Consider the following 14,575-nt stretch of genomic DNA (forward strand, 5'->3'; position numbering starts at 1 on the left):
ATTTTTATTTTTATTAATAAAAATGATTTATACTCCTTCTGTCCCACGTTACTAAGACAGTTATTGTTTGCACTTCTTTTAGAAAAGTAATGCAAATAAATAGTTAAAGCAGAGATAGATTAATATAAGAGAAAGAAAAACTTTATATTGAAAAAAATGTACAGCATTTTTTAACAAATAAGAATGGCAAAGAAAAGATGAATTTGAAGACACAAAATTGTTATCACTCTTTGTTTCAATAATAATTTTAGCAACAAGAGGTCGTCTCTCCTCTCCAATAGAGTTGGAAAAAGTCACACGACACTATCCCTTTGTGTGAGAGGAATTTTTGTAATTATTCCATGTTCCAAATTTGAATTCAAAAAATGAGTGACATTTTGCAGTCAATGACAACATTACATGAACCGTTCAAATAGAAGAAACATATAGTGAAACCGAGTCAAATGGAGTAAAACAATAATTTTGCTATGAAATTTCAGAAGAAATGGACAAGTTCATTTTTGATAATACTAGGTCAAGAACTTTATTGTTTATCATCCACGAGTACAAACATATGAATCAAAAAGCTAGCTCTATTATTTGCTTTACTGTAAAGTTTATGAATTAAAGCAGAAAACGAAATTCCCTCGTTCAGCCATGTACATTGTATCATAGACTCAATTGGCTTTTCTACTTTGCCAAAATTCTTGAAATGTACTCAGTTTGGAAATCAATGGTCCGAAATGGACCATTTTTCATCTCATTAGGAAGTCACACATTTTAAGGGTCGCCTTTTTTGTTGCTTCACATTAGAGAGTCATGTATATTATTGATAGTTAAGACTCCCTCCGTCCCACTTATGATGTCAATCTTTCCTTTTTAATTTATCACGCTTAAGATATCCACTTTTTATATTTAGAAACATATTTCTCTCTTTTTTTCATTAGAATATTCAATCACATTTTTGGAATATAGTGTATTTTGAATTGATCAAATTTTGTAAAAAAATAATGTGTATGTATTGCACGATTATGAATATAGATAGTCTATGTGTTCTTTTATATTAGGATGCAAGAATAACTCAGATTGATGCAATTGATTTGTTTTATGAATCACTTGTGGCAAATGCATATCTTGTGTTAGAAAACTCGACTTCTTACAATGAATTGGTTATCAAAATTTGTGATCGTATTGGAATAATTATCAATGTTAATGAGTTTAAGATTACTTTAACATAGAAACATGCTATTTATTGGATCATGGATATAAGTTTGTGGGCATTGACTTTTTGAGATATATATGAGGGAATGTTTGCAACAACTATTTAAACATACCAAATTTAGTTATTTGTTAACTATGAACCTCAATTGGCACAACAACAAACCCAACATACGGTTGTTGACTTTCAGTCTCAATGGGCACAACAGTAAACCCAAGAGACAGTAACATATGATATTGCAGTGATCTGGGCATAATAGATTTAATGATGAATTCCACGAGTTTGGGAATAGAATGGACAAGATTGAACGTGCTAGTGATGACAGTTCTAATTCGGAATGACTCGGACATGAGTTATTTGTTAGGAAAATCAAAAGCACAGAAGAAATGAGTGAAGAAGCAACCGAAGATCCATCTGATGGTGATATATTGAATGTACCCCTTTAGTATGTCACGGTAGCTAGCCTGTAGAGAGCGGAGAGATCCGAAGTATGTGCATTCTGGACTATCTTACTTCCATACTCTACCGACAGAAGGAGGTAATTACCACTCACTCTATTCGACATTAGGAGTCCCGATTTACTATTTTAGTCCATCCATCATTCAGAGTTCCGGTTTACCATTTTAGTCTGCCGTCATTAGGAGTCCCGGTCCATTTTAGTTTGTCCGCCATTAGGAGTTCCGGTTCACTTTTACTATAAATAGTAGGTACACCTTACTTTCCACTAACTAATTCCACTCACATTTTATTACTCCCTCATTTCGTGATTAAATGTCTCATATTTGACCGGCACGGTTTTTAAGAAATTGTTTGACTTTATGTAGAAAAGTAGGTAGGAAAGTTAGTGGAATGTAGATCCTACTTTTATATATTGATTTTGTAATAAAATGTGGGTGGAATGAGTTAGTGGAATGTAGGATCCACTTACCAAATAGAGTAAAAGTAAAATGGGACATTTAATGGCGGACGGAGAGAGTATAAAACTAATGGGTTCAACATTCCACTATCTATTCTCACCACTTTCCTTTATACGACTTCTTAAACCCGTGTCGAACTCAAATGTGACTTCTAATGGCAGACGGGGGGAGTATGAAAGAAACTTTGATATTAACCACTTTTCTTTATACGATTTCTTAAAAACCGTGTCAAACTCAAATGTGACTTCTAATGGCAGACAGAGGGAGTATGAAAGAAACTTTGATATTACTGAATCTAGCATATGGTTTTGGAATTATAAAAACCTACACAAATTGGATTAGGAAAGTAAATGGAAAAAATGGAATGTGGCATGCAAATATCTCAATGGTATGCCGGGGCACGAGACTGGGTCATTTTAATTTGGAAGCTCTGAGCAACACTGAGGCAGCAAGACAATGGACGGGGTTATTAGGCAATGGATTGATGGACACACTTGTGCAGGCAATTGCGTTGATAGAGTTTAGTATACTGTAAAACATCTTTCGAATGCTTGTATATGTAAAAGTCTTTAATCCACTTTACCAATTTATGAAAACGAATATTTTGTCACAATGTTTTTTGTTTATGCATTTTCTAGATGTTTGATTTACATTTAAATATATGAGAAGCAAACTAGTCTAAGTTTCTACATAGTATAATAGTTGTGAAAGAGGTTCACAGTAGGTAACACAGCTGGTTCTTTGCATAAGAGAAATTGAATTTCACGGCCTAGATAGGTTTTAACTACCTATCGTGAAATATTGCAACATCTGTTTGAAAATGCCCTTACCTAAGGAAATGAACGACGTCGGTGTAGTATAGCACTAAACGGATCTAATAGTGTAATAAGTCTTTTTTGGCTATTTACTTAAAGACGATGTCCTAGTGATTATCGTTTTTTTAATAATTGTTAATATAACTTTGAGCATACAATATTTATTAACTACTATTTTGACTTATCAAATGACCAAGGTCGTTCATTACTCGAGAATCCTGATAGACTGGATAGTAATTATTAATGTCTAAGTGGTGCTAGATTTGTTATTACAATGAATTATATGTTGGGAGAGTCTAGTATGATTATATCTCCAAAAGGTACTCTGAAAATCCAGAATGATAATATGAGAAAATAGAAAAACGGAAATAAATAGAAATGATAAAATTTGTCCTTGAGGTTATAAAGGACAAAATAAGAAAGAAAATAAGAAAGAAATTATCCAAAAAAATGAAAAAAATATCTCAAAAATTAAAATCTTAATTTAGATACCTCTAGTGCAATATACATTCATGTGCCGCAAATATGCATGTTGCATTCACCGGATACCAAATTTGTGATTCAGAGTATATTAAAATTTATTAGCATAAATAGCACAGAAACATTTTTCAACATTGTTTGTAATTCATTTTAGTACTAAATCCACACCAAGAATTAGTAAAAAAATAAAAGTATCACAAGTAACATATTATATATTTTTCATTACATCATATTAACAATTCAAACCCAAACCCAAACCCAAACCCAAACCCAAACCCAAACCCAAACCCAAACCATACCTACACACAATGCTATGCAAATATCAATACATGAAATGATTGCACAAAATGCTATGCAAATATCAATACATGAAATGATGAAATTAGGGGGGGAAAATCAATTTGTCTTTTTTTTAAAAGTTGTGGATGTTTTTTTGTGAAAAAGTATGAACTTGGTAAATGGGGAAAGAAATCAATGAAATTAAGAAAAGAAAATCAATTTGCTCATCTTTTTAATCTAAAATAGGATGCTTTGGTTTTGTAATCGATTGGGCTTTTTTTTACAATTGTTAAATCCCAACAGTTGAATATTTGAATTAATGATCCAGAGAATCATCTTATATTCTTTTAATTATACATACCATGGAATGTAATAAAGAATAATTCAATAAATTATACTCCATAAAACTCAAAATTATGATATTGATAGCTAAATTTCAAGATTTGATGTCAACAGATGACAAATAATGTCAACATCATAGGTTAACACATCAACTAGGTAATTTTGAATTTGTTGAAAAGGTACCGTTTGTAGATTATCACTATACTACCCTATATTATATTTGTGTACACGTGCGTGCTAAAATGTATTTGTTGAAGACTGGTGGATGAGCCTTGTTTTTTACTCCCTCCGTCCCAGTTTTATAGTCACATTTTGTCATAAAAGTCCGTCCCATATTTATAGTCACATTTAGAATTTTCCATATTTGGACATAAAATTTTACCCCATTATTCACTAAAATTACATCCAAATGCCATTATCAACATAAAAATAAACCAAAACAAAAATTAAAAACCAAAAGTCAACAAGGGACCCACCTTCAACCAACTCACTTAATTTATTACACATTCTTTCATCTCACTTCATTTATTACACACTCCACAATCTCACTCTTCCATCTCACTTCATTTATTACACACTCCACCATCTCACTTCATCAATTCCACTCTCCATCAATTCCTTAAAACTCGTGCCCTAACTAAATGTGACTATAAATGTGAGACGGAGGGAGTATTTGTTTATTTAATTTTCTGACATTACATTCATATGACCATTAATGTTTGCCGAAAATAAGATGAAATTATTTGTTAGGTTAGGTTTGTCAGCTGGGGAAGCTAATTTATGAACGCAAATAATGAGTTGGTTACCAGTCATTAGTAACTTGTTAGGAAAATGAGAAACTGAATAGGATTTCCATTGAATAAAATGGATTTGGTTATTAGGTTTATCTAATTCCCACCAATATTACAAACAGCAATTCTTCCTGTTCAATCATTAAACAAAACAAAAATCATTTTATAATAGTACTATTTTCAATTGCAAAAAAGTTTCTAGCACCAAATAATTTGGATTGTGTCAATTTCACCTTTTTTTAATACATGCGGACATTTGTCACGTGTATTTAGTACACTATCATCCATTCAAAAAACAAAAAATAGCCATATTTTTCCAATTTTTGTTTATCCACTAAATTAATCACATACTAAAAGTAGAAAATTACCCTCAATTTATTTTTATCTTTTTTGTTTTATTTTAAATTATACACCCATTTTTTTACTATTTTTATTATGAATGTTAACCAGAAAGAGTGATTGCGTTGGATTAAATCGGAGTGGGGAGGCGCTAATTCCAAAAAGAAAAAGTAAAATAAAAAAAGCTTCCCCGATAATATGATTGAGCTAGCCTGATTTCTTATTGTATTATCATTTTTCTGCTCTAATTATTTAAATTAAGAAAGCTATTCGGATCAACCCATAAAATTTAGACTAAACAATTATGGGCCAAACTGATACTCATAATTCTTATTCATGTTATATATCCTTCCCCAATAAACAGTTCAACACAATTTTGATATCCATAAAAGATTCAAAAGTATTCCATTTTTCTTTTTCAATATATGATCTCAACTTTATTTTATTAATTTTACAAATATATTATATATACAAAAAAAATGTGGAATACCTAATAGAATCTTTTAACAAATTGTAACTATTTGCCAACTATTATTTCTACCTACGAAAACTATTCATATTCATGATAATTTATATATAAATTAAGGTGAGTATCATTTTTCATTATCAATATTTAAACTATTTATTTTTTATATCTCAATCACTTTATCAACTTCATATTAAAATGTGTCACGTCCATCATTAATACTTCATTTATTCTTCTAAGCCAAAGTATTTCTTTTTGGATTGTCCAACAATAACTAAATCATTTTTTTACAAAAAGCTCACATCTCCTCTTTCTTACTATTCTATTTTCTCTTTTGTTAACTCATTTAACACAATTATTTTAAATCTCGTGTCCAAAACAATGCAACTACAATAAAATGATGAATGGAATATTATTTTTGTGGACAAGAATAACATTTTTTTTAATTAAATGGTAGGGAAATTGTAGATAAAATTCTTATAAATGGATTATACGGAGTAGAAAATTATCAATAATTTGTTATAGAAAATGCTAGAAGTTGGATTTTCATACTAATCCCTCTCCTTCTTATATAACACTAGTTCTCTCTATATTATATATCATACTAACAAATATCACATTTTTTTCTAGTTTATTCATATTTTTTTATTTAAGAAAAGTTCTTTCTCATACAAAATATAAAAATATATTCTCCAATCACTTTACACGTGAAACAACATCTTCTAGAATAGTGTGTCACCATCCAAGTGTGACATCTATTATGAAATTAAGGAAGTAACATTCTTTTCGGAATGTGATCAAATGAAAACTCTAAATATTGTACAAATTCAAATTATGATATGGACCATTGAAAAATGTCAGCAGATCACAAAAAAACATTAACAGGAAAATGTCATAGAATTTCAACGGTAGTCGATGATTGATGTTGTGTTGATACTGTGTTGACATTTAAATCTTGAAATTTTATACTGTGTTGATGTTGTATTGAAATTGTGTTGAATCTGTGTAGATGAGTTTTGAGTTTGTACAATATATAAGTTTGTGAAGTATAAGTTTGTGAAGTATGCTTTATTCTTTATTAATAATATTTTAATTAATTTTTTCTATCTCTTTCATAGCTTACTAATTTCACATTTAAACCGGTGCATGTCAATGTCAAAGGGAAAAATGGAGTACTCCCTCCGTTCTCCATTTGTGTTCCAGTTTTTTAATTTGGTCCGCTCTTTATTAATTATCTCACTTTAATTTTGCTATTTTTGGTAATTTATCTTACGTTTAACTAACTCATTCTTCCTCCTATTATATTATAAAATTAAGAGGGAACATCTTTTTTGGTCCACGAACTTTACCAAAGTATCATTTTAGGTCCGTAAACTTTGAAAATATCATTTGAGGTCCATCAACTATGGATTAATATCATTTGAAGTACTTTTTTACTATTTCCAAGTTTTTTGGACGAAAATACCCTCAATATCTTTGAGGGTATATTTAACAAACTTATCATACACTCATATTTTTTATAAATATCTTTACTATATATTTTTGATGAATTTTCTAGATGTAATTTGACATTCAATATTATCACTTAATTTTGTGACATGCAAGAAAAGATTATTATTCAATTTTTTATTATTAAAGAAAAGTTCTTTATTCAATTTTAATATAAAAAATTGAAGAAGCAATTTTACTTGCATGTCACAAAATTAAGTGACAATATTGAAGGTCAAATTATATTGTAAAGATATTTATAAAAAATATGAGTATATGATAAGTTTATTAAAAATATATACCCTTTAAGGTATTGACTATCGAGGGTATTTTTGTCCAGAAAAACTTGAAAATAGTAAAAAAGTACTTCAAATGATATTAACCCATAGTTGATGGACCTCAAATGATATTTTCAAAGTTCACGGACCTAAAATAACACTTTGGCAAAGTTCGTGGACCAAAAAAGATGTTCCCTCTAAACTTAATACTCTCTCTGTCCCAAAATAAGTGAGCAAAAACTTTTCGGCACAAAATTTAAGGAAATAAGATTTTGTTAGAGTTAATAAAGTAGAGAAAAAAACTAAGAGAAAGAATACCAAAAAAGGAAATAACTCACTTATCCTGGAACGTCCCAAAAAGGAATGTGAGTCGTTTATCTTGAGACGGAGGGAGTATTAAAGTAAAATCCACGTGTTATCAACTTTTTAAATTTATTTTTTACACATTTCTTAAATAGTTTGGGTGACGGAGTGACTGAGGGAGTTGATTAGAGTGTCCACTATAGTTGGCCACCAAGCCACAAAGTGTGGCCAGGCCACAAAATCGTGGGCGGGCCACTAACGCCCATGTTTTCCACTACAGTGGACATGCCCAAACCATACAATCATTTATTTTTTTTTCCATTTTGTTTATATTTTAATTTTACTACAATAAAAATTGCTAGACTATAATAATTAAATAAAATGCATAATTTAGTGAAAACTAAATCGAAAACCAAATCTTCGTTGTATTATAGAACGGGGTAAAATTATACAAGGAAAATTGTTTTAAAACACTGAAACAAAAACTAAAAAAAACACCGCCATCGCCGACTACTCGGTGTCATCATCAGAATCCGCCGCTTCTTCTTCACCCGTTGCATCGTCACCGCCTAACGCCATCACCGTCACCACCACCGCCACCGCTCTGAGGTCCCGTCGCCGCCGCCGCCGTGCCCCCCCACCCCAACAACATCCTCAGCCTCACTATAAGGTTGCAGTACATCCTCTTGGTAGGCGGGTCGGTCGACTTCTCATACAAAGTCAGAGTGTCCTTGAGTTCCTTCATCATCTGCACCTCCAGGTTGTTTTTCAATGCCGCTTGGGCCGATCTGGGGGCGGATGCAGACGGGCCCGCAGCAGAGTGTTGGGAGGCAGCGGCGGAGGCGGATCTAGCGGCTTTGATTGCGGACTGTTGACCCAAGGGCCGTGGACGCCGGGATAGTGACGAGGGGGGCTCCTCCATAACCTCGTCGTTAAGGTCGAAGGTCCTTGAACCGCCACTACTACTGCTGTAGTTGTCGGCCCTGCCCCGTCTTGGACGCCTCGGCCCAGAATCAGACGCGTTCTCGCAGATGGCTATGTATTTCGGGGAGTCCCGTAGAACGAGGAATTCTGCCCAGTAGGTAAACTTCTTGCCCTCTTGCACATTGAACAACTGCATCGACAAGGATTTTACGTCGGCTTCGTTGCGGCCACTCTCAGCAGTGCGCAATTGGTTCTTGTATATACCATGAACTTCCGGAGAGCTGTAGTGAACCTGCCGAACTTCTTTCGGATCTGATCGGGTGTACGGTTGACGCTCCCCGACGGTTTGAATTGATTGTACACCACCAGGACTTTCCGCCAGAAGCATAAGTCGGTCTGATCCGTGCCAGCTATAGCATCTGTCGTCACCGCGTCCTGACCTAGCAATAGCAACGGACTCATTGTCCGTGTACAGAAACCCTCGTCGACCACCACCGCCATCGCCTTCTCCGCCACCACCGCAGCCGCTTTCCTGCCCGCCGCCGCCACCTTGCGCGGATCCTCCGCCTCGCCCGCCGCTGCCGCCGCCGCTGCCGCTTCTTCCACCGCTTCCTCTCCCCGTCTCTACACGACCGGGCGTCGGGGTCTCAGGGGACCCCATCAATTGTTCCCATGTGAATCTATCAGATTCATCAAGCGGAGATTGACTGCTCTGGAATGGAGAGGATTGGAATTGGGACGGGAAGTTTATCGCGTCCATGTTGGGTCGGTAGTCGCCCGTCCCCGGTTGGGTACGACTCGCATATCTCTGCTGATAAGCCGGGGACTGACCCCGGTTTTGGGGTGTTTGTTGCCATGGCGCCAGCGATGGCGGACTCCACATCTGGGATGGAGGAGGGGTGGGACTTGGTCTCCAAAGTTGGGGAGGTGGAAAGCTCCCCTGTCCCGAATCTCCATAGCCGGGATCGTCTCCGCCTTGCATTTCACAAAAATTAAAATTGAAGGGAATAGGGTAAATTGTGTGTGAGAGTAGAGTAAAAATAAGAGTTGAATTTTAGGTATATATAGAAATATTTTCGAAAATTAAAAAAAAAATTAGAAATTAGAAGAGCCGCGGCCCGTGGCCGCTGCAATAGGACCGCCGCGGCCTAGCCACGCGAGTGGCGCTCTCGTGGGCGCCCCCGCGCCACGTCCGCCCATCCAAGTCACTATAGGGAGCCGCGGTGCAACTCTACTGAGTTAGGCCTACCTCTTCACCATTTCCGCCATTAATATCACCTCTATTTCCCTCTCTCACTAAATGTATTATTTGTACTCTTCCACTAGTTGCATGTTCATATTGATGTTGTCACCTCTCATCTGTTTCATTAATTGAAACCTGCCACATTGTTTGTTTTTGCATATCTTCCTAGAAATTTTCACCCGCGTATATTTGCTGGACTTCCGTGCCGTATCTCATCAATTAAACTCATTTTTCTTCATTTTCCTCCCCCAATTTGCACCAACTATGACGATTGCGCCGACGGCAATAGTGATTGTGCCCTTAGCAGTGTTCTTCTTCATTTCCGGCCTCATCGTCAATTCAATTCAGGTCTGGGCGTTGTTATGTTCACTTCTTCTTTTATTCGATTTATCAACTTAATTTTTCCGTTCAATTTTTTGTGTTACCGTTTAGCTTCTGTGATTTTAGGTCAATTTTTGCATTGTCGTTTCCTATTTAGTTCATGAAGCATATGTACATCTGGAAATTTGCAGGCGGTATGTTTTGTGCTAATAAGACCGCTATCGAAGAGCACTTATAGGAGGATAAATAAGGAGGTGGCTGAGCTACTGTGGCTCGAGCTCGTGTGGCTGGTTGACTGGTGGGCTGGTGTTAAGGTGAAACTATTGAATTAGCCCCTCATTGCTCTCTAGTTAGCAGCACTTTTTAGATGTTTATACAGTTACCAGAAAATGTTAGCCTGTTTTCACTTTATTGATCGATCTCCTATATCTGAATGTGTCATATTTCGAGCTGGATTATCAGCAATTGTATATGCTCTATGGTAGTATTCGGTTTCCTAGATAAAATGGAGTACCAAGATATAATCTAGGATTGAATTGTGAGACTATTTTAGTTGGATGAGGTTGGCTAAATAAATATTCCATGATTATCCATCTAGGATTGAGTTGTGTGATTCAATCTCATGAACCAAACACACTACATGTTTAATCTCGAGATACAATCTTTCAAACCGAACAGTCCCTATATGAATTATGAGTGTGAAGTCAATAGTTTGGTGCATTGTTAGTATCCTAAGTTGCATTTCTTTAGCTTTGTAGTGAATTGATATTTAGATAAATGTGAATTATTAGTGTCAGCTTGGGATAATACAGTTAAACATGCCATACTGCATCATTTGTTGCTATTGAAGAGGTTATAGGAAATAGAAAAGGAGTCATAGCTTTGATTTTGTTTTAATGTTTTCTTCTGAATCATTTGTCTCATGCTGCACTGTGATTTTGGTTGCAGATTGAATTGTACACTCACACTGAGACCTTTAATTTAATGGGTAAGGCAGGAGAACATATGTTAGACGTATGTGCGTTTTCTTTTATTATACCCCTTGCTCGAGATTTTTGATGTATACTTTTCCTGCTGTATGTTCCAGGTAAAGAGCATGCACTTCTCATATGTAATCATAAAAGTGACATTGATTGGCTTGTTGGATGGGTTTTGGCTCAGGTTAGTCTCCTGCGTGATGCCTATCAATGAGTCTTTCTTTGCTTTGATAACAAAAACTTTCCTGATCTCTAGTTTATTACCAGCTAATTGACTTTTGAACCTTTTAATGACAGCGAGCTGGTTGCCTAGGTAGCTCGTTAGCAGTTATGAAGAAATCATCAAAGTTTCTTCCGGTAAGTAACAAATATGGAACTGTTGTTGTGGAATTAAAGCTGAAGTATGTCCTACATCCATCTTGTTCACGTTTACCTAACAGAATGCTACACTTTATGGGTTTTGAGATTTTCAAAACTTTGTATGCTTGTATCACAATTGTGATATGCAATAAGACTGTCAAATGTGAGCTGATGCTTTGATATGTGAAGGTGATAGGATGGTCCATGTGGTTTTCTGAGTATCTCTTTCTTGAAAGAAGCTGGGCAACAGATGAAAGCACGTTAAAGGTATTTATCATTTAAACTTTTTTTTTATCATCAGTAGTATATTTATTAGGGCGAATTGCCAGAAAACCACCAAATTTGGTCAATTTATGGTCAATCCTGTAATTTAAAAAATTGCCCGATTATATTACAACTTTGATAATTTTCTCAATTATCTTATGACGAAAATTTCCGGTGTGCTACATGTCTAAAATTATTGATGTGGCGCACACATGTGTAAAAATTAAAGACGTGGGTGACTAGGTGAGTGTATCAAACGACGTCTTTAAGTAGCCCACTGTTTTGTCCACATAATATTTTCCGTCTGCCACATCATACACAGTATTCCCCAAATCCAAACTTTGGGACAATTCAGAAAAATATCAAGGTTATGATATAATTGACCACTCATACCAGATTAGTAGAATTTGACCAAACTTGGTTATTTTCTGACAATTTGACCTATTTATTAATATTCTCACTTTTTTATGCTTAAGTACACACTAATCTTTTGCTAAAGTATACACTACCTTTTGCTAAAGTATACACTGATCTTTTGCTTGTTTTCTGGCTGATTTGGCTAAACATTGAATGCAATACTAATTCAACTAATATCTATTTCAGGTGGGACTGCAACAGCTGAGGGATTTCCCTCGACCATTTTGGCTAGCTCTCTTTGTTGAGGGTACTCGTTTCACACAGGCAAAACTTTTAGCAGCTCAAGACTACGCATCCTCAACTGGGCTACCTGTTCCAAGAAATGTGTTGATTCCTCGTACTAAGGTTCCAAATTGACTTGCTTCTAGGATTCATGGCCATTATCAAGCTCAATTTTAGTAATTTTTTTTTTGTTAGTTTTGATTATTGAGTAAACCTGAGGGTGGTTGACTAAGCTTATAGGAAAAGAGTTTATAAGCACCTAAATCTTACTATATGATGTTATATCTTATCCAAGAAAAAGAAGAAAATTTAACTTGCTCCCACATCTGCCAAAATTGGACTTACCCTCCTAAAGTTTTTTGAAATGCTACTCACTCACAAAACTTTGCAATTTTATCAAAATACCACTATGATCACTGCAATTGAATTTTAGTCAAAACTATGCTGAATGATGAACATATGTGAAAATTTTAGGCCTCTTTTTTTTTTTGACATTTCTGGTCAAGCTTAACTGTTTCTCAAGAGCACAAATTTTCTAATATACTGCGCAGCATTGACTTGTCTACAATTTCTATTTTCAGGGTTTTGTTGCTTCAGTAAGTCATATGCGTTCATTTGTCCCAGCAATTTATGATGCAACTATTGCTATTCCCAGAAGTTCTCCTACACCAACCATACTGCGACTATTTAGAGGGAAATCATCTGTGGTAAGCCTACAAATCTTATCACTCAGTATCAGATTAGTCAATTATGTATAATTTGATGTAACTGGTAAGACTTTTTGCAGCTTCCCTGTGGTATCAATTCTTAGACAACCTTTAAAGATTTAGAACTTTATGCTTCCGATAAACTAGTGGCATATACTTGCAGATATTGCACTGTGCCATCCAGATGGGCAGCAAATAAAGTTATCGAAAACAAGAAAATTAAGTTTTAAAAACAGAACGGCGAATGGTCTCCTTTCCAGATTAAATTACAGAATACTATATTGTTGGATGTAGGAATACCAATCTGCAGTGAAATTTCATTGAGTAGAATTCTGTTCATAACTTTAGTTGGTTTTTCAAAAATAAAATCCTACCACTGGAAATGCTGATAAGAATGTTTAGATTCTATTCTCTTTTATATCATATAGATGCTAATATTTTATTATTGTTAAGGTGCATGTCCACCTTAAGAGACACTTAATGAGGGATCTGCCAACAACAAACGAAGATGTTTCTCAGTGGTGCAAGGATGCCTTTGTTGCCAAGGTGCACCATGTTTACCTATCGATACTAACTCTTCATACTTTTCCATAGTCAGTGAAAAAACCTCATAAACTGTGCCTATGTATCCAACCAGGACGCTCTATTAGACAAGCATATCTCTGAAAATTCCTTTGGTGAGCACCGGCAAGACATTGGGCGCCCAGTTAAGTCCCTTCTGGTACGTTACTTCTCCACTCCCCTCTCCCTTAGCTAATCATACCTTTCCTCTTGATCAATCACGAATAATCAAATACTGTAACAACAGGTTGTTACTTCTTGGGGAGTTTTACTCATCTTGGGGGCTTTGAAAATTATCCAGTGTTTCTCTCTCTTCTCCTCATGGAAAGGCATCACATTTTCGGCCATTTCTTTGGGAGTTGTCACTGTTCTCATGCAAGTCTTGATTCAGTTCTCACAGTCGGAGAGATCCACCCCTGCAAAGGTTGCGCCATCTGCAAATGGGAAGAGCTCTTCGCAGTCTAGACAAGAAAAACAACAGTAAGTGTTGTGTATCATTTTGTGTTAAGTTCTTTTAGTTTAGAGTTCCTCGTTGGATGGGGTTGGAATGCATACGTTTATCAAATTGAAAAATTCAAAAAGTATTTGAATGTTTGATAATTAAGTTGCTTATTTTTTTAAAATTGTTTTAATACTATTATTTATTAAATTTGGTTGATAATTATGGATGACGGGTATTTGAACAGATTTTTGCATAAGAAGTCATCTTTTCTGCTCGGAAATTAATCAATTTTATACAAATGATAAATCTGTTTTTGTTTTTAATTCAAAATATTTTAGTAGTACAATTAATTTACGTCCTATTTGTATTTAATGGTACACTAGAATTGTATTATTGGTCAAGTGGTAGAGTGGTTGATGCCCTGACTAAAGGGTGTAGATT

At 34.9% G+C, this 14,575-nt stretch overlaps 1 protein-coding gene across 1 annotated transcript; it reads left to right on the forward strand.

The window, feature by feature from the left end:
• Positions 1-9,871: 9,871 nt before the first annotated feature.
• Positions 9,872-14,315, forward strand: LOC125187020 (1-acyl-sn-glycerol-3-phosphate acyltransferase 2). The gene is made up of 11 exons (XM_048083526.2): positions 9,872-10,211; positions 10,376-10,498; positions 11,133-11,172; positions 11,272-11,345; positions 11,459-11,518; positions 11,711-11,788; positions 12,389-12,547; positions 13,006-13,131; positions 13,585-13,677; positions 13,769-13,852; positions 13,940-14,315. The coding sequence occupies exons 1-11, from the start codon at positions 10,128-10,130 to the stop codon at positions 14,174-14,176; spliced, it is 1,158 nt and encodes a 385-aa protein (XP_047939483.1). The 5' UTR covers positions 9,872-10,127; the 3' UTR covers positions 14,177-14,315.
• Positions 14,316-14,575: the final 260 nt, after the last annotated feature.

Source organism: Salvia hispanica, chromosome 5 (genome assembly GCF_029641045.1).
Source record: "Salvia hispanica isolate PSC_SH4W2 chromosome 5, Shi_PSC_v1, whole genome shotgun sequence".
Taxonomy (NCBI): Eukaryota; Viridiplantae; Streptophyta; class Magnoliopsida; order Lamiales; family Lamiaceae; genus Salvia; species Salvia hispanica.

What these genes read in the sequence shown, in the direction of transcription:
- LOC125187020 (XM_048083526.2), top strand. Translation starts at nt 10,128, where the DNA reads ATGACGATTGCGCCGACGGCAATAGTGATTGTGCCCTTAGCAGTGTTC. An exon ending in ACTGGTGGGCTGGTGTTAAG is followed by an intron (nt 10,499 to 11,132) that starts GTGAAACTATTG and finishes TTTTGGTTGCAG; the next exon opens with ATTGAATTGTACACTCACAC. An exon ending in TTGGATGGGTTTTGGCTCAG is followed by an intron (nt 11,346 to 11,458) that starts GTTAGTCTCCTG and finishes TTTTAATGACAG; the next exon opens with CGAGCTGGTTGCCTAGGTAG.